The sequence below is a fragment of the Mustela nivalis genome (genome assembly GCF_964662115.1).
Source record: "Mustela nivalis genome assembly, chromosome: 18".
NCBI classification, from domain to species: Eukaryota; Metazoa; Chordata; class Mammalia; order Carnivora; family Mustelidae; genus Mustela; species Mustela nivalis.
The window spans coordinates 48,929,186-48,947,314 of record NC_139037.1 but is presented as its reverse complement, the minus strand read 5'-3'; the positions used below and the strand labels follow the sequence as shown (position 1 = coordinate 48,947,314).

The window sequence follows — 18,129 nt, the reverse complement described above, 5'->3', positions numbered from 1 at the left end:
TGCCTCGGGCCTCAGTTTCCCCATCAGCGGGACGCGAGGAGGCGCACGTCCCCACCTCAGCAACCAGCACTGTCTGGCCTTCCGCGGGCTCGGGTCCGCGTCCACCCCCGGGGCGCGCCACGCCCGACCGACAGAACCCGCCCTCTGCACGGCTGCGCTGGGAAGCACGCGGGACGGCCCGGCCGCAAGTGGGACAAACCTGGGTACGCCCCTTCCTAGGGGAGCGTCGAGAGAACACAGGCAGCCTAGCCTGTGTATTAACGCACGTGTGTCGCGGCACCCGAACAGTCCCCTTCGGGGACGGGGGCAGGGCTGGCGCTGTGCAGCCGACGCCTGTGCCCTCCTCCCGCACCCCAGGCCTGCAACGACTCGGACTTTGCGAGCCCCCCGGCTCCGGGACCGCGGAACCCTCGTCGCGGCGTGCGTGTTTCCGCACGGTGCCCTTTTCCAGAGACGCCGCCGCCCCTCGCGCCCCCGCGCCCGCGCCCCCCGCGCCCGCGTTCCCGGCGCCGCGGGCCCGGAGCTCCCGGAAGTCTCGGTCCCGCCGCCACCAGCACTCGCGAGGGGAAGACCGGGCCGCCCGGGACCTCGGCCCGCTCCTCCGGTCCCGAGAGGCCGCCGCGTCGGGTACGGGGGCCGGGACGGAGGGAGGAGCCTGGCTCCGGGACTGCGCGAGGCCGGGCCGGGCTGGGGGAGGGGCGGGCGCCGCGGGGGTGGGACCGGAGGGAGTGCGGGGGCCCTGAGGGTGCAGCGGGAAGGGGGCGGGAGGGGGGCCCGGGCGCTGGGGTTGCTGAGGGAGGCGGAGCAGCGGAGCGGGCTGGAGGGATGGAGAAACAGAGGTGCCAGATGCTCGCAGAGGGGAGGGACGGGGCTCCCGGGGCCCCGGTGCGGGCAGCGGCGAGGGGGCCGAAGCCCCGCAGGGCACGGACGGAAGAAATGGACGATGTCGGTGGCTTGCGTCTAGGGGCAGGGGGAGAGAGGGCGCCCCTGGGAGGCGCAGGGTGTGTGGGTGCACAGAAGCGGGCAGTTGAGGCGTCCCAGGGGATGTGTGCGTGAAACCCGGACAGCGGGTCCGCTTGGCGCGGGGGAGGCTGAGACCTGGCGGTGCTAGGCGTAGAGTCGGAAAAGACGAGCCCAGGCCGAAAACTAGCCTGGGGGCGTACCCAGGGACCGGTCTCAGCGAGGCCACGCTGTGCGCGAAGACCGGGAGGCCTTCCAGGGTCGAGGCTGCTAGGCCGGCCCGGGGCCTGGGAAGACCCGTTAGAAAATGATGAAGTCCCAGAACCTAAGTCAGGTTCGGTGGGGTGAGGTTCGGAGCTGACGACTAAAGAAAGAATTCTTAAGACATCTTTGGTGCAAAATGGTGGTTTATTAAAGCACGGGGACAGAACCCGTGGGCAGACGGAGATGCTGCTGCCCCGGGCCTGTGAGGAGTGACTGGTTATATACACAGGAGTTGGGTAGGTGAGGACAAAGGGGTGTTCAGAAGGGCTATTGGGGTAAAGAAGACTGTCAGGATATGGAAGGCCTGGTTACTATCAAGCCAAGGCCACTTTCCCTCTAATGAGGCACTAACATAAAGACAATTGGGAGTCTCCTGGTGGAATGTTACATTCCTGCTATCAAACGTCCTTGTTAGTGAGATTTAGGTCTTAAAAGAAATTTAACTTTATTTACTTTTCCTTCTACCTCCATCTCCTTCGGTTTTTTTATGAAGGGGAGGGTGACGTTAGGGCTTGAGGAACTGAGTTCTGTGTCCTTGGAAATTGGGCTATTGATAAGGCAACTTCTTTGTTGTAAATCTCAAGGACATTTGTAAACCAAGAGAGACTCCTGCCTTGCAGGACTGTGATCTCTGCAAGATAACCATTTGCTCTTCTTTTAGGGCAGTCAGGGGTGCCCGCGAAATGTCACACATATTACCAAGGGGAGTGGGTGGAGAGGGGGTGCAAGGTGCTAGCCCCTGCTCCGTTCTCAGCCAGCCTCCTGCTCCCTCATCATTCCCCCCTGAACAATTTTGACCCTTAAATCTTTAAGGTGGTTGAAGTTGGAAGGTCTCATCTTCTGTAACTTCTTCGTGCTGAATAGGGGCGTAGAGCTGTCCCTACCTACTGAGGTCAACATTGATCAGTGGAGGAATGTATAGGGGAGTTACGAAAGGCGGAGGCAGCTGAATCCAGTGCTGACAGTGAAGGAGTGTCTTTGCGCGTGGTAAGGATCACTTGCCGTGGTGAAGTCATTGCAGCAATGGAGTCTCGGCACCAAGTAGAGAAACACTGAACAGAGCAACATATTAAGGTTAATAAGGCGATAGGAATGAGAAGCCCGAAAAGGAGATTTGGCCATAGCCCTCCTTCAAGCCAGGAACTTAACTAATCACTAAAAGAGAGAGAGGGACCTTGTAGAGCCTTAATCTGGGCATTCATATCCTTTATTAGTCCTGTGATACTTTTGTGATAGTCTGGGATGTACACACAACATTCTGTCTTGATAATTGCACATGTGCCACCCTGGGCTGCTGTCAGGACATCTAAGGCCATCCTTAGTATAGCGATAAGGAGGGTTTTGTAACTTAGGCCCATATTTGATTGGGGAGTTATGGCTTGATAGCATCCCCTTTCCTTCCAAATAGCTCCCTGGGCATATAGTACCAGAAAGGCATATTTGGAGTCAGTATAAATGTTAATTCTTAGGCTTTGACAATTTGGCTACTAAGACAAATCTGGACCTGATGTGACATCATTACAGTCAGGGACTGTCCCATAGTGAGCTTTGAGGCTCCTTTTATGAAGGCTGTTCTATGCTTAGCTTAAGCATCTGTTTGCAATCGCACCTCAACAGAGGTGGCCTCTAGGATAAATATGACTAAGGGATGAAACCAATAAGACGACCTCTGAGTGGTCCAACCTTAACAATATCCTGATTACAGAGGATCATTGTCAAGTGGGAGAAAACTTGTCAAGAGATAAGGGGAGTTCCCCATGCATCATCCAATCCAATCATAAAGAAAGTGGGGTCATCCATTGTCTCCACAAGTCCATAGTTAATCCTATGGAGTGCAATAGGCTGGCTTTTAGGCAATTTCATTATCCCAGCCACACATAAGGTGTTAGTTAAGTTATACAGTTGTAGGGGAATCAATCCCATTTTTCAGTTGTTTAATCATGTGCCGTGGGGTCTGCGAATATCCCCACAAAACAGTAAGATCAACTAAAGAAGCTATTGTACAACTTCTTTGAAGTTTATCTCAAATTGTTTAGCTTAGGTAAACATTTAAAGACAATCAAATCTAGAATTTAACATCCATAAAGGTGTGTTACTAAAACATAATTTTTCTCTCTAAAATAATCCTCATTCACAGAGATAGCGAAATCAGGACTAATTCACTTGTGAAACAAGTCCAGTTTTAACAAACTTGGCCCATTATTTACATAAGCTCAGCAAGAACAGTTGAGTGTGATCATATATATCTTTTAGAATCTGCTTTGCTGGAACTTCTTATAAGGAATCTCTAGGTTGAACTTTTAGTAGCCTCTCCGGGCCAGAAGCCAAGCTCTGTACTTGCCATCAGGCATGCCTGCAATACCTGTTGATTTGGGCGAGTTCCTCTTCTGAGTCTCCGCACCTACCAAGGAGTGACATTCTTTACTCACCTGGTGAGGCTGCTGGGAACTCTGTAAACAAGGTATCAGGCCAACAGTCCCAAGACGCTTTATGGCTCCAGGTTTCATAAAGTCAACCTTAGTTTCTTAAAGCTGTCTGGTCATATCTGAGTTTTTTCAAATATGACATCCCAGTCAAAGCCTTGGTAAAATAACCAGTTTCCAATGGTGTCCTGTTACAAGAACAGATTCTTATTGAACTTATGCAAATGACTGATTGCCATAGAAGAATGCTTACTGAGACCTTTTGGTTTCAGAGGGTTCATATAGAGAGAAAAGCTTGAATGCTTTGAGCACTTTTACAAATGAGCACTTATACATCTCTATAAGTTACAGATAACTTAAGAAAAAGTATCCCTAGTCTGGAAGAGCAAACATTAGAGAGAACCAGCAATGTTTAAAGTAAGACAAAACATTAAGAGACACAACACTATAATCTTTTAGTTCACTTAGTCCCATGTTACTAATTCTGGTGAATGCGGCTTTAGTCAGTTTTGGAAATTCTTACCCATTTCAGTTTTAGGACTTTCAAGTATATCAAATATCTGTATTTGTCCTGAAAGTCCTTTATAGGAATCTCCTTGAAGATAAAACTCATTTTACAAGAGAATTAAAACAATTATAAATGACAAAAACTCAGAATGGATATGGTTAGAGCTAAAGAGACATGGCAATTTACAATTTAGCTGCAAGAAAATCAGGTTACAATTTCTGTGACATATAACATTCCCATAATTACAATATCAAGCGATGATCTCTCAAAACATTAAAACTTTAGGAAGTGCATAGAATCTCTAGAATAGTTATAGCATTTTCCCAAATGTAACCCAAGGTTTATCATTGGTTTAAACCTTGTCAACAATTGCTAAAACCTTAGAAAGTTTAAAAACACATGCCTAAATATAATTAGGGATGTTAAACACCTGATAAAACAAAACATAGGAACTGAATTTTTCAGGCAGGCAAAGAGAAAACCACTTACACTTTTTAACAGATCAATTAGCTAAGAAAACTTTGCCCCTTTTAAACAGAAAGAAAACCAGCTTTTTATACCAGTGTCTTTCCCTTTTTTTTATTTTACTTCTAAGTGTGCAGTCTTAAGATAGGAGTTTTCTGGGTTTCCCTCCTATCATGAATGATGTCACAGACAAGGGGGGGATCTTTCCCCTGCTGTCCTGTTTGCATCCCTCACGGGAATTTAGGAGCGTCTTAGCTAAGGCTTGTCCGTATAAACCCCGGACCAGGCTACTCCATGGAGTAGATGACCGTTATGCCATATGACGCCCCGCGAGACTCAAGGTGCAGCCCACTCAGACTCTGTAGCCGACGTGGTGGAGCCATACAGACACATTCACACAGTCAGGCACTCTTCAGATTCAAACAGGTTGGATACCTTCCCCTTCTGGGCATCTCTGGCTAATGGGAGGTGATCAGTCTCCCCTTTCATTCTTTACAGATTAGAGTGAGTTTCTATGGTTACAGGCAATGGAGGATGGTAACAGGGTGTTTTCCGCAGTGCCTCAAGGTTGGGCTGCTTCCTTAATCTCTCAAGGCCAAATGGCCCTTATACTTGGAAGTATAATCTGTGTGGAGGCAGGTCAGGAGAGTGCTAAATCACCTTGGAGGATGTTTTTCTTTCTTTTTTTAGTCTGTCCTGACCATATCTAAAATTTCTTTTGTGAAGATTTCCGTTCACAAACCTTCTACAACTTTCCTTTGCATTCAGGTTTTGTCCCAAGCCATTTCCTTCCAAACAACCATCTCATTTAGGACAAAATTACCTTCCCTTCCCTTCAACAAAATGTATTCCCATTCCTTAAATCTTTCTTACTTATCATCTACTTTCCTACAGAGTTACCCTTATTTCCATCAGTCTTAGTTACACTAAGCAGAACTTTGTATTCTTAGAAACACCTTTAGTTATTAACCAATTGTAAACTGTTACACAACAGAATTCTTCAGGTGGCAAATTTATGAATCAGTTAAGTGGTAAACAAGTTTACCAGCAGATTTAAATACTCTTAGTTTCTTTGCAGTAAGAAGTCAAAAGCACAAACCTACATCCAGTAATTTATGACTTAGCATTTTATCCTGTTTGGTTAAGATACAGATGTCCACAATTTAATTCCATTTGTCATCCAAGCAAAACTTTAAAACTTTCAGGTTACCAAAGACTTTGAAAGTTACTTCAGCAATTACCCATTAGAACTTTGAGACAGACAATTAACCATCAGTTTCGTCATTTCTTTGCTGACAAATTTTAACAAGTAACACAAGCTTATTTGACCTTCAGTAAATTTCCAAGTTTCACATTTACTGCTGATAACTTAAAAGACAGGTCTTATCTTAATTAAACCAACAAACTTAACTTAGTTTCAATACTGATTTACTTTCCACCTGGGCCAGTGAAGAGAGGAGCCGTGGTGCATGATCTAGAGGCTAGTCATGCAGGCTGCACGCACGCTGGTGCACAGAAACAGGAGAAGGGGGAAACAGAAGAAACAAAGTGCTGCCAGGAGGCAGAGAAAGGATTCCCGGTTTCAGAGCTCATAAGCCCCAACAGAGGAGCAGACGCCATGCTTTCCCACCAGCAAGGGGGGGAGGGGTTAGGCAGTCCAAGTCAGGCCAGAGAACACAGGGAAACTTCCCCGAAACAAAGAGAGTTTCGGCAGCTGCTTGGGAATATTCCTTATGGTCTCTGTCTCGAGTTAGACCAACCCCAGTTGGCTCCAGTTATAGCCATTAACACGGGAAGTGAGTGAGGGAGAAGCCCCCACATCTATTAAGAGAAACAGGAATAACGCCAGAGTCCCCTTTGCTAGGGATGGCCCAGCAACCTGGATTTACTAGAAGAAGGCTTATTTACGTAATTACCATCCAATATGTCAGGAGAAAGTTTACTAGCTGACTCATTTGGGCAAACACATTCCACAAAAGCCCCTTAGTCCAGGGTCCTGGTGCAGAGCAATAAAGGCCTAGGTATGAGCAGTGAAGGTATCCTAGGTCCATTTGCCCTGTTTCCTGCAGAGGAGATCTAACTGATAGATCCCACTGAGGCCATGCAGTGTTACAGGAGCTCAGTCCTTTCCTAAGTTTTGCAATCCAAATTATTTCCAGTGGGTTAAAAGGCACCCCAAGGTAGAGTCCTTGGGAACTGAAGCCAGAAAAGTAGTGAAGGTCCATTACCAAATCCCCCCTGACTCCTGGGTAGCGTCCCACGCAGGATATGTCAGAGGTTCCTGTGTGTCAAAAGCGACCAGAGGCGTCCCTCAAGATATCGCTATTGATCACCATCCTGCCTTCCCTGGGAAGACATTCCTGCCGTAAAAGGCCCTGGAGGGGTGCCGGCGTCCCTCCACTTCCCCATCGCATCCTAGGCTGCTGATGGGTGCCTGGTGAATGGACTAAAACGCTTGTGCCATGCTATCGTATGTCCTGAAGACTGCATACTGTTTTGCCATATTAACCCATGGAAGTACTAGAAAAGTTTGGCAAGGGGAAATTACCCAATTTCATAGCTTTAAGCGGTTTGCAGACGACACTGACGAGAAACAGTAAAGACTGAAATCCATCATGGTCTATGCGACATTCCAACACATGTGGTCCTTACAGCCAACTTCCCTAGGAAACGGTCCCCGGTTGCATTTTAATTCAATCAGGCACTGGTTTCGGCCGGCTCCCAGTGGAAGTCTCGCGGCCAGAAGTGGCTAGACCGGGCATGTGGAGGGGATCACATTAGATCAATCAGGAGGAAACCTCACACGGGAGTCTTGAGATTGGCAGCCGTCCTGGTGACTTAGGTGGCTGTCCCGTGCCCAAGAGAGACAACTTTCTATAAGAACAGGAATAAAGAGAGGCCATCAAGTTTCTGGGTCTTATTGCCATTCCGGCCAGGGTACTAGCTTACAGCCAAAAGGCAGGCGTTCTCCTCCCCGTAGAGTAGCCACGGGCTAGAGGATTACAGCCTGAGCAATTGACATGCAAGTGTTCCAATAAGCCCATACTCCTTGAAATGCCCTGGAATGAGCGTAAAGGAAAAGGAGAGAAAGTACTCACCAATTTTGCACCGAAGCTCAGAGTCCAAATGTAAAGACTCACAAATCTCCTGGCTGGCTCGCCAAAAATGATGAAGTCCCAGAACCTAAGTCAGGTTCGGTGGGGTGAGGTTCGGAGCTGACGACTAAAGAAAGAATTCTTAAGACATCTTTGGTGCAAAATGGTGGTTTATTAAAGCACGGGGACAGAACCCGTGGGCAGACGGAGATGCTGCTGCCCCGGGCCTGTGAGGAGTGACTGGTTATATACACAGGAGTTGGGTAGGTGAGGACAAAGGGGTGTTCAGAAGGGCTATTGGGGTAAAGAAGACTGTCAGGATATGGAAGGCCTGGTTACTATCAAGCCAAGGCCACTTTCCCTCTAATGAGGCACTAACATAAAGACAATTGGGAGTCTCCTGGTGGAATGTTACATTCCTGCTATCAAACGTCCTTGTTAGTGAGATTTAGGTCTTAAAAGAAATTTAACTTTATTTACTTTTCCTTCTACCTCCATCTCCTTCGGTTTTTTTATGAAGGGGAGGGTGACGTTAGGGCTTGAGGAACTGAGTTCTGTGTCCTTGGAAATTGGGCTATTGATAAGGCAACTTCTTTGTTGTAAATCTCAAGGACATTTGTAAACCAAGAGAGACTCCTGCCTTGCAGGACTGTGATCTCTGCAAGATAACCATTTGCTCTTCTTTTAGGGCAGTCAGGGGTGCCCGCGAAATGTCACACATATTACCAAGGGGAGTGGGTGGAGAGGGGGTGCAAGGTGCTAGCCCCTGCTCCGTTCTCAGCCAGCCTCCTGCTCCCTCATCAGAACGAGTTAGGAAACAGACTTGTAATCTGACAGGGTGCGGCGGAGTTGGGCGAAGGAAAAGTGGCAGGAAAGCACCGTCTGGCCTGGTCTGGGGGCTGAGACGGAGCCGCAGGGGAGAGGCGGGCGGGGGCAGGCGGGCAGGGGTATGCCCGGCTCTCATGGGGCTGTCCTGGGACCCGCTTGCTGGAACCAGAGCCTGGAGTCAGTTCCTTTTTTGCAGGAGAGGTAGGTCAGCGGTACAGAGGGCCTGCCAAGCCGTGGTAATGGGGACACTTGCCCCCAGCAAGTAGCGATTTTAACTTCTCTCCTCTCCACTGCTCCCAGTTGACACCCCAGATGCTGCTGCTGCCGCCTCGGCCACCCCACCCTCGGTCCTCCTCCCCAGAGGCCATGGACCCGCCGCCCCCCAAGACTCCCCCTTTCCCCAAGACGGAAGGCCCTTCCTCCACTCCATCCTCGGCGGCAGGGCCCCGACCCCCGCGGCTGGGCCGTCACCTGCTCATCGACGCCAACGGGGTCCCCTACACGTACACGGTGCAGCTGGAGGAGGAGCCTCGGGGCCCGCCCCAGCGCGAGGCCGCGCCGGGAGAAGCGGGGCCGCGCAAGGGCTACAGCTGCCCGGAGTGCGCTCGTGTCTTTGCCAGCCCCCTGCGGCTGCAGAGCCACCGCGTGTCGCACTCGGACCTCAAGCCCTTCACGTGCGGCGCCTGCGGCAAGGCCTTCAAGCGCTCCAGCCACCTGTCGCGGCACCGCGCCACGCACCGCGCCCGTGCAGGCCCGCCGCACACCTGCCCGCTCTGCCCACGCCGCTTCCAGGACGCCGCGGAGCTGGCGCAGCACGTCCGCCTCCACTGAGTTCCCGACCGGCGGGGCCTCGCGAGCCACACAGCCGCGCTGCCACACGCGCGCCCTGCCTTACCCAGGGCCCGTCTCCCCGTCTGCCCAGAGGGAGAGACCCCCTTCCTTCCTTACCTTCCTGTCTCGCTGTGTGATGCCGGCCCCGTCGCTGCCCCTCCCTGGGCGGGGGAACCAGTCTCGGAACTGGGCCCCGGCCGGGCCGGGCCGCGCGAGCCCTCGCAGGCGCACAGCGTCTCGGGGCCCGGCTCTCCTGCTCCCGAGGGCTCAGCCGTCGTGTGCGCAGAAGAGCTGACCCAAGAGCACGGCACGATTTTACGAGCACTGGCTCGTTCCTGTATCTCCCCCTTTCCACCCGCAACCCTCGCCCCATACTCAATAAACATTCCACACTCCGCCTCGGGGCTCTGATGTGCGTGTGTGTGTCGGGGGGTGCGCAGCGGCTGGGAGCGGGCAGCCAGGGCCGTCAGCCCGTGGGAACTTTCCTCTCGGCGTGTGTTTCTGGCCGGATCCGTTTCCCGAAGGCCCGGGCGCCCCGCCCCCACCTTCCTCCCCTCGCCCCTCTTCTCCGCGCCCGTGTCCGCTCTCCTGTTACCGGTGCCACCAGCTCCCGGGGGACACCCCGAGGCGCCAGTCCCGCTCCCACCTGCGACCACGGGGGTAGCCCGGGGCCGTTCCGGAATCGCCCGGACCCGAGAGGCTGCTGCACCGGGTACGGGGGCCGGGAGGCGGGAGGCGGGCGGGAGCGGGGCGCGGGCCGCGAGAGGGGCGGGGCCGGGAGCGGGTACCTGTGAGCGGGGCGGGGAGGGGCCCGCCGCGGGGCTCGGGAGGGCACCGCCCAGAACTCGCGGAGCGGGGCTCGGAGGCCGGGCCACGAACGGGGGGGCGGTGCCCTGGAGAGCGCTAGGACCCAGGAAGAACTTGGAGTGGAGAAGCTGGATGGGCGTGGACCAGAGAGAATCTGGAGGTAGCCGGGCTAGGAGCGGGGGGGCGGGGCGCTGGGGTGCTCAGGGAGCCTGCTGCAGGGCGGGCCAGGACCTGCGGGTCTTAGCGTGGCAGACCGTCGGACACGGCTTGGCGAACATGGAAGGGGTAGACTAGGCTTCTGGGTGGAGTAACAGGATGGGGCGACACCCGGACCCGAGTCAGGGGCATGGGGAGTCGAGAGCGAGACCTGCAGGTCTAGGGGGTGGGGCCTGGGGAAGCCCTGAGGGTGGCCGGAGTGCAGGGGCGCCCAGGGACCTGAGGAGGGTACAGAGGAGGAGAACAGAGCGAGGTCCTGGGTGTGCCCGTGCTTGCAGTGGGTGATGGGACCAGGACCCTGGAAGCTTTACAGAAGGTCACAGAGTCCAGGGACGCACAGATTCTGAGCAGACTCCACAGAGGGTGAAGAACAGAGCTCGCGCAGCCAGCTTCCCTCCTGTGTGTAACTTCATCCTCTCTCCTGCCCAGCAGGCCTTAGCCACCCCTCCGGATGCTGGTGCTGCCGTCGTCCCCCTGCCCGCAGCCCCTGGCGCTTCCCTCCGCAGAGGCCATGGAGGCCCGGCCCTCTCGGACAGGCAGGTCTCCAGAACCCGGACCTTCTTCCTCCACAGGACTTCCGCAGACTTCCTCCTCTCCAAGGCCCAACCACTACCTGCTTATTGACACCCAGGGTGTGCCGTACACCGTGCTGGTGGACCAGGAGTCCCAGAGAGAGCCCGGTGCAGATGGGACATCCGCTCAGAAAAAATGCTACAGCTGCCCCGTGTGCTCCCGGGTCTTCGAGTACATGTCCTATCTGCAGCGGCACAGCATCACCCACTCAGAGGTGAAGCCCTTCGAGTGTGACACCTGTGGGAAGGCATTCAAGCGGGCCAGCCACCTGGCTCGGCACCACTCTATTCACCGGGCCGGCGGTGGGCGACCCCATGGCTGTCCGCTCTGCCCTCGCCGCTTCCGAGAGGCGGGGGAGCTGGCCCAGCACAGCCGGGTGCACTCGGGGGAGCGCCCATTTCAGTGCCCCCACTGCCCGCGCCGGTTTATGGAGCAGAACACGCTGCAAAAGCACACTCGGTGGAAGCATCCATGAGCCAGGCTGCGGGGCACCCCAGGTGCCACGGGGATCTGTGGGGAGCCTGGACTCCCGTTGCCCTCAGACACCTGGCTAGTGTGGAAGGCTGGGTTGCAGCCCTGGACACAGACCCACCACCTGCAAAGGCCAAGTCCTGCCTGAAGGAGGAGCCGATGAGTAGCCTTCGTGTATTGGAGATAAGCTGAAAACAAGACCTTAACATTCGCAGAGTGGAGCCCCCCAGCCTCAGGCTGAGCCCTGAGCGGAGGTGTGGGGGGAGGGTGCTCTGTGTGGAAATTCTCCAGCGTGAAAAATGTGGTTGGGAGCCGTCAAGAATCTGCACCAGCTTCCTGAGGCCCTCCATGTTGATGCTGGGGGAAGGGGCCCCAGACCTGCCTCCCAAACCCCAGCCAGACACTGGACACTCAATAAACGCCTTTCCCATTTTGAGCTTGACATTTGTTTTTGGGGACAGCGGCTTGGCCCGCCTGCTGCCTGACAGGGAGACTCAGCAAGTGCCTGGCTCAGCTTTTTGGGCAGAAGAACAAATGAGCCATTTGTTCTCCCCAGAGAGGGAAGAGCTTCCCACTGTCTGACCTTGGATAGCAGGAACAGTGCCCTGATGTCGAGCTTAGACTATGGCCAGCTGCACTGGGGTCCACCCTAGCATGGCTACTCACAAGGGGCATCAGCGAGGCAGAGTGTTCTTCAACCTTTTTCTTTTCCCTTAAAGCTAGGATCTATTGTATGAAACATTTTATTTGGCCACCCAGTATACATCACACAAACTATATGTGAAACAAAACTTTAATAATACTGAATCTCTGCTATGTGCAGTCCACTTTTCCTTCCTCCTGCCCATTCTGTTCTAGCCTATTGAATTCCCTGTCCATGAACCTGTAGTTTGCAAAACACGGATCTAGGGCAGGTCCCTCCCCCTAGACGTTTTGACCTAGCCAGCAGTTTATCTGTATTGTGAAGCAGGTAGGAGAGGGGGGTGGTGCAGACATTTATGTTCTCTTCCTGCAAGGTTAAAGCCCTAATCTCCTAGGGCTGGCGAAAATTCCAGTAGCAACTGGAGACTGGGAGGAGAGGCAGGGAACCCAGCCAGAAGCGAATAAACACCAGCCTTCTTAATGAATTGTCCTCGCGTGTCTGCTTTGTGCCAGGCACTGTGCTGGGCCTCATTCCTTCTTCCGACCTCTTTTTGGGTGGAAGAACAAATTAGCCATATTCACTCCCCAGAGAGGGAAAGAGCCTCCCGCTGTTTGACCTCAAATACCACTGCCAGCGTCCTGATCTTGAGCCTAGACTATAGCCAGGCGCTGGCCTGAGCGTTTTGCCTGCACATATCCGTCCACTCTCACAAGGAACCTAAAAAGGACCGTGACCTCCCCCACTTTACAGGTGAGTAAACTGAGGCGGGGGCGGGGTGGACCGGGGAGGGTAGGGAGGAGGAGCGGCCAAGACTGGGTCTAAATGCTCCCAAGCAGCTCATTATCGCTGCCACAGGGGTGGCGCTGGGGGTGTTCCAGGCCCCTGTTTTCAGGGAGGGTAACTGTAACCCCCTACTCTCCCATGGTCCTAGGAACCGTGCGTGAGGTCCGGTTGTGCTGGCAATGCACGGACGGCGGGAGATGAAAGGGCGGGTTACGGGGGTCCGTGGGGCCAGTTCCCAGGGTACCCCGCTGAAAAGGATTCTCTCTGTGCTTCAACTTTCCTGGTTGTCTCCTTCCCTCTCCCGGGCCCGACTCAGTGCATCTCCCCCCACTCCGGGGATCCCGGAGCCGCCAGCTCTCCAGGAATTGGGAGTTTCTTGACGTTCCCTACCCGGGCTTCGCGAAGGGCGGGGATAGTGTGGCAAGGGGCCGTCGCGCAAGTGCAGCTCGTGCCTCGGCCGCAAACGGCGGGCCTCACCTGGGGCCGGAGGCTCCTGGAGAAACGCACCGACCGGCGGGCGGGGAAGTGCTGACGTCCCTGTCCGCTCCCACCCGCCCGCTACCCCGCCCCAGGCTCGCCGCCTCAGCCTCCCCGCATGCCCGCGGCGGGTGGGCGCTTCCCTGCACTCTCCGCGACACTTTGCAGACGCTCCCCGGCGCCGGGCATGGGCGCCGCCGCTGTCGGTCCCCTGGCCGGATTCCGCGCGCGGGTGGGTGAGCGCGGGGCTCTGGCCCCTCCGACCCCTGGCACCTGTGGGCGGGGGGTGGTGGCCGCATCTGCACCCGCGGCCTAGTGCATCTGACGAAGGGACCCCTGGCCAACATCGCTCCCCCTCCCACCCGGGGGACAAAGGGCGGGGGCGGGGGCGCATCCCCACGCGTGACCTTCCCCCGCACTGCGCACGCGCCCCCTTCACCACGGGGAGGGGCCCTGCTCGCCCACACGAGTGCGGGGGTGGGGCGTGGGGAGGCGCAGCGCGTGGGCTGGATCCCCATTCTATGCCTGGAAGTTGGGGCACGGTCCCCTCCTCCCTGCGGCTCTCATTTCTTTTGGCCGCGAGGTGATCCGTGATGAGGGTCGGCCCCATCCGGGCCAGGATGTCTTGGCTCTGTCGACCCCGCGGGGAACACACTCCTCCTTCTCTCAGTGGCTCGGGGTCTGGGCCCCCAGCCTCCCCATTTCCTAAGAGCCCAGGAGTTTGAAACCCCAGGTGTCCTCCCAAAGACCCAGGAATCCTGGCCCTTAGCACCACCCCCCGAGTCTTAAAGAGTTGGGCCCCACCGTCCCTGGGATGTCCCTCCATCTGTGGCTGCCCTTTCTGTCCAGTGCCCCTGAGGCGCCAAGCTGCCTGGGTTCACTGGAGGCCGCGCCATGAATGACCGAAACAGCCGGAGGAGGACACGTGAGGAAGCTGGGACCCTGCCTCAGCCTTGGACCCCCCCCCCCACCCTGGGCCCTGCCCATCCCTGCCCTTTCTTCCCCCGGGCTGCTGTGGTTGGGGGCTGGTCTGAGGTGGCTGGGGCCTTCCCTGGGGTGACCCCTGGCCTCTCCCCTCCAGTGAAGAAAGACGATGAGGCCTTCGAGATCTCCATCCCCTTCGATGAGACGCCCCACCTAGACCCACAGATCTTTTACAGTCTGAGCCCCTCTCGGGGAAACTTCGAGGGTGAGCTGGGGGGGAGGCTCAGAGGGACCCCAGTCAGCTGGGGTGCAGGGTCCTTAAGGCCTGGGGTATGACCAAGGTTCCCCCGTGTTCCTAGAGTCTCCGGATGCCACATCCCCAACCGTGGCCCTGATGAATGGTGTCAGGGCCCAGCTGCACATGGCCCTGGAGAGAAACTCGTGGTTGCAGAAGCGCATCGAGGACCTGGAGGAGGAGAGGGACTTCCTGCGGTGTCAGCTGGACAAGTTTATCTCCTCGGCCCGCGTGGATGCAGGTGGGGCACGTGAGCAGAGTCTCTTGCCTCACTCCGGGGCCCTGACACTAGGCTGTGGCCCTTCTCCGGGATACAGAACCCTTTTCTGCTTTCATTCTTTGGTGGTCCAGTGGGGATCTCTCCCTACTCCCAAAGCTGTTTCTAGGACCCCAGGATCAGCTTCCTTCCTGCTCAACTCCTGCCACTGCTGATGGGCAGAATCTTGTGGCCAGTCCCAGCCAGGGATGCTCAGGGCTTTCCTTTTTCAAATCTTAACAGCCTGTTTTGGAGAGTCCAGCTTCTGCTCCCCTCCACATGATGTTCAGCCCCTGGCTGGCTCTCCCTCCGCAGGCCCCCATAGTCCCCTGTGATTCACCTGATAGCCTGGGAAAGGGGTCTTTCTTTTCAACATGTGTGTTACTGGGGACCCCTCTGCTCTGGACCACCTGTGGCCTGGGTTGCTGGGACCTCCCATTGTCTCGCCACGCAGATGGGAACCTACCTAGGAAGCCTCGGCTCAGGGCCTTCTGGACTTTCTCAGTGAAAACCCCCACACTGGACATCCCCCCAGCCCACTGGACCCAGAGCCCGGGATTTCTCTCAGGGTCTGAATCCCCCACCTCAACCAAGGCCTTGCTTGCATCCCAGATTTTTAGTGTCTACTCTTCTGGAGGTCCCACTGAGTCCCCGCAAAACTGCTCCTCCACCATGGGAGTCTAGAGTCACAGACTCTCTGAGGTGTCTGGTCCGGTCTTGGTTCTCTCAGCCCTTCCCGCAGATCTCTTGCCATAGAGCTTAGGAGTCTGAGGGGCATGAACCCACGCTCCACCTGTGATCTCCACCCCCAAATGCTCTCAGCCCTCCTGCTAAGGACTGCAACGTCTATGCTGTATTGTCTGTTCGTCTCCTTGGGGGCTCCAGCCCCGTTTAGGCCCCCCCCGCTTCCTGGGGACCTGTATATGATGTGACATCTATCCCAATCTTGCAGACAGCCTCTTGCCTCCTTCTCCCTTCTGTTCTGGAAGTTCATGTGTACGGGTCTCTCTCTCTCTACCTCTTTCCAGAGGACCACTGCCGGGTGAAGCCTGGGCCCAGGCGGGTTGAGGGTGACAGCCGGGGTGGGGCTGGGGGCGAGGCCTCAGATCCGGAATCAGCGGCCTCCTCACTCAGTGGAGCGTCTGAAGAAGGCAGTACTGTGGAGAGGAAGAGACAGAAGCAGAAGGGAGGTGCTGGCCGGAGGCGCTTTGGGAAGCCCAAGGCACGGGAAAGGCAGCGGGGTGAGCAAGGCGCACTCGGGGTGGGAGGTCAAAGGGTCTGGGCTGGGGGCTTGCTGTGACCTTGGAGGAGGCTCTCCCTTCTCCCCTAGCCTGGTTGTCTGTCCCAGACAGACTCTCCATGTAGTCTTACTTCGCAGTCCACCCTCACCAGCCTTGCCATCTGGGTCTGAGCTTCAGGTTTCTCATCAGTAACAAGGGGAGGGGGTGAGGCTCAGCGGGGGCTGGGAACAACTCCTCTCTGGGCCTGCGTTCTCTGATTTTTGCACTTGTCTCGCTCTGTCTCCATGTCTCCCACCACCTCTTGACTCCTCACCCACGTGTCCTCTGGATTTTCATGTTGTTCTCTTGGCTCTTCTTGTATGGGGCTCGCTGTCCGTGCCCCAGCTCTGCCTCCCATGTCCATCTCTGTTCCTCATGTCTTCCTCTCTGCCTGCCCTGGCCTTACAGTGAAGGATGCAGACGGAGTCCTCTGCCGCTACAAGAAGATCCTGGGCACCTTCCAGAAGCTGAAGAGCATGTCTCGGGCCTTTGAGCACCACCGAGTAGATCGCAACACGGTGGCGCTGACCACGCCCATCGCAGAGCTGCTCATCGTGGCCCCAGAGAAGCTGGCGGAGGTGGGCGAGTTCGACCCCTCTAAGGAGCGTCTGCTAGAGTACTCGCGCCGCTGCTTCCTGGCCCTGGACGACGAGACCCTCAAGAAGGTGCAGGCGCTCAAGAAGAGCAAGCTGCTGCTCCCCATCACCTACCGATTCAAGCGGTGATCCTGCCCCACCTGGCCTGGGACGCGCCCTTGGCCCCCACTTCCCTCCCTCCTGTGTCCCTCCTGGCACCGGGCGAGCGTGTGCATGAGTGGCGTGCTCCTCCAGAGGCCCTGGGGTGTTTCTGCACGTGCCTCTCCTGCTCCTGCAGATCCCCACTCCCACCCCAGGTCCCTCGTATATAGATCTGGTCCCCTCCTTGCCTCTCATGTTCCTAGCAGCCTCCCCTTTCTCTTTAACCCCTGGGGAGGGGCGTCCACTTAGCCTGGCTCCCAAGCCCCCAGGATTAGGTTTCTGCCCTTTCCCAAACACTGGTACCCCTCCCACGCGAGCTGCACCGTCCTGCCCTCAACGGGCGCTTCCTCTGGGGGACACTGTGAGACTCTCTGCGGGGCCAGGCACTGTACATACCCCGTCTCTACCCCCAGCCCTGAGGGGAGGCTGGCCCACTCTGCCAGGAGCTCTCCACCCGCATTCCGGGCAAGAAAGAATTATTCAGAGAATTTAAATTAAAGAGAGACGATAAAATTTGGAATAAACTAGGCCCGGCTCCTTTCTGGAAGGGTGTCAGTTGCCGCGGAGACAGTGACGGGGGTCCCGGCGAGTTCCACGGAGCGGGCGGTCAGGCAGGGAGCAGGAGCTCGGGGAGACAGGGTGTAATTAGCACCCCCGGCGGCAGGGGCGGGAGGAGGGAAAGCAGCTGTGCCCCAGGCAACTCGGAGAGGTAGAGCTCCGGGAAAGAGGCTAGCTCGACTTGAGGCGCGGTGGCAGGGGCCGGGACTCAGTGACCGCTGGCGGGAGCGACCCCGGCGGGGACCGGGAAAAGACACCTTCGGGCAGAGGCTTCCACGCCCACCCGCCAGGAGGCGGTACTGCCAAATTACCGCTCTTCCGGAAGTGCCCTCTACGTCGCCTGCTGCGCCTGCGCTGCGGGAGGGGAGCGAGCGCGCTTACGCTGTTGCTACAGCAACCAGGAGACGACGGCTGTGCCTAACGGTCTGGAATCCAGTACCTTTCCCGGAGTGAGGGAAAGTCTCGCGCATGCGTGCTGGGGCCTCTGGCACCCGTTCGCGAAACCTCGCCTCAGACCGACCTCTACGCAGGCGCAGAAGCCCAACTCGCTCTCCTCCTTTTCCACTCTGCGCAGGCGCACAAAGCCGCGCTGGCAACCTCCGCAGCGGCCGCGCGCACCCTTCACCCCGCTGCCTGCTTTTGTCTCGCGCAACCTTCTTAGGACCTCTGCGAAATCGGCCCCTCTTTTCCTCCGCTCTCCTCACCCGGAGGGGCAGCGGCAGAGAGCCGGGACCC

The 18,129-nt window shown here is 56.2% G+C and overlaps 3 protein-coding genes and 1 long non-coding RNA gene across 7 annotated transcripts; 3 read left to right on the top strand and 1 right to left on the bottom strand.

Annotated features, from left to right (window-relative positions):
• Positions 1–501: 501 nt before the first annotated feature.
• ZNF580 (zinc finger protein 580) lies at positions 502–9,772 on the top strand. 3 transcript variants are annotated; one of them, XM_082709707.1, is made up of 3 exons: positions 848–1,275; positions 8,530–8,744; positions 8,844–9,772. In XM_082709707.1, exon 3 carries the CDS (start codon positions 8,856–8,858, stop codon positions 9,372–9,374), a length of 519 nt encoding a protein of 172 aa, XP_082565833.1. In that variant the 5' UTR covers positions 848–1,275; positions 8,530–8,744; positions 8,844–8,855; the 3' UTR covers positions 9,375–9,772. The 3 variants fall into 3 exon arrangements, with proteins under 3 accessions (XP_082565832.1, XP_082565834.1, XP_082565833.1); XM_082709706.1 differs by lacking the exons at positions 848–1,275; positions 8,530–8,744 and adding an exon at positions 502–627; XM_082709708.1 differs by lacking the exons at positions 848–1,275; positions 8,530–8,744 and adding an exon at positions 743–839.
• A 1,076-nt stretch (positions 9,773–10,848) lies between these two features.
• On the top strand, positions 10,849–11,877 carry ZNF581 (zinc finger protein 581; the record flags this gene model as incomplete). Its single annotated transcript, XM_082709705.1, has 1 exon — positions 10,849–11,877. The coding sequence occupies one exon, from the start codon at positions 10,849–10,851 to the stop codon at positions 11,443–11,445; it is 597 nt and encodes a 198-aa protein (XP_082565831.1). The 3' UTR covers positions 11,446–11,877.
• Positions 11,878–12,170: 293 nt separating this feature from the next.
• On the bottom strand, positions 12,171–16,509 carry LOC309852650. Its single transcript, XR_014305300.1, has 2 exons — positions 16,374–16,509; positions 12,171–15,976 (listed from the first exon to the last, which is right to left on the bottom strand). It is a non-coding gene; the product is annotated as an uncharacterized lncRNA (long non-coding RNA).
• CCDC106 (coiled-coil domain containing 106) lies at positions 13,521–17,360 on the top strand. 2 transcript variants are annotated; one of them, XM_082709697.1, is made up of 5 exons: positions 13,521–13,576; positions 14,194–14,269; positions 14,628–14,804; positions 15,848–16,060; positions 16,508–17,360. In XM_082709697.1, exons 2-5 carry the CDS (start codon positions 14,239–14,241, stop codon positions 16,822–16,824), a joined length of 738 nt encoding a protein of 245 aa, XP_082565823.1. In that variant the 5' UTR covers positions 13,521–13,576; positions 14,194–14,238; the 3' UTR covers positions 16,825–17,360. The 2 variants fall into 2 exon arrangements, with proteins under 2 accessions (XP_082565823.1, XP_082565822.1); XM_082709696.1 differs by lacking the exon at positions 13,521–13,576 and adding an exon at positions 14,426–14,533 and having other exon boundaries at positions 14,188–14,269.
• The last annotated feature ends 769 nt before the right edge of the window (positions 17,361–18,129 follow it).

What these genes read in the sequence shown, in the direction of transcription:
- ZNF580 (XM_082709706.1), top strand. Translation starts at nt 8,856, where the DNA reads ATGCTGCTGCTGCCGCCTCGGCCACCCCACCCTCGGTCCTCCTCCCCA.
- CCDC106 (XM_082709696.1), top strand. Translation starts at nt 14,239, where the DNA reads ATGAATGACCGAAACAGCCGGAGGAGGACAC. An exon ending in AAACAGCCGGAGGAGGACAC is followed by an intron (nt 14,270 to 14,425) that starts GTGAGGAAGCTG and finishes TCTCCCCTCCAG; the next exon opens with TGAAGAAAGACGATGAGGCC. An exon ending in CTCGGCCCGCGTGGATGCAG is followed by an intron (nt 14,805 to 15,847) that starts GTGGGGCACGTG and finishes ACCTCTTTCCAG; the next exon opens with AGGACCACTGCCGGGTGAAG.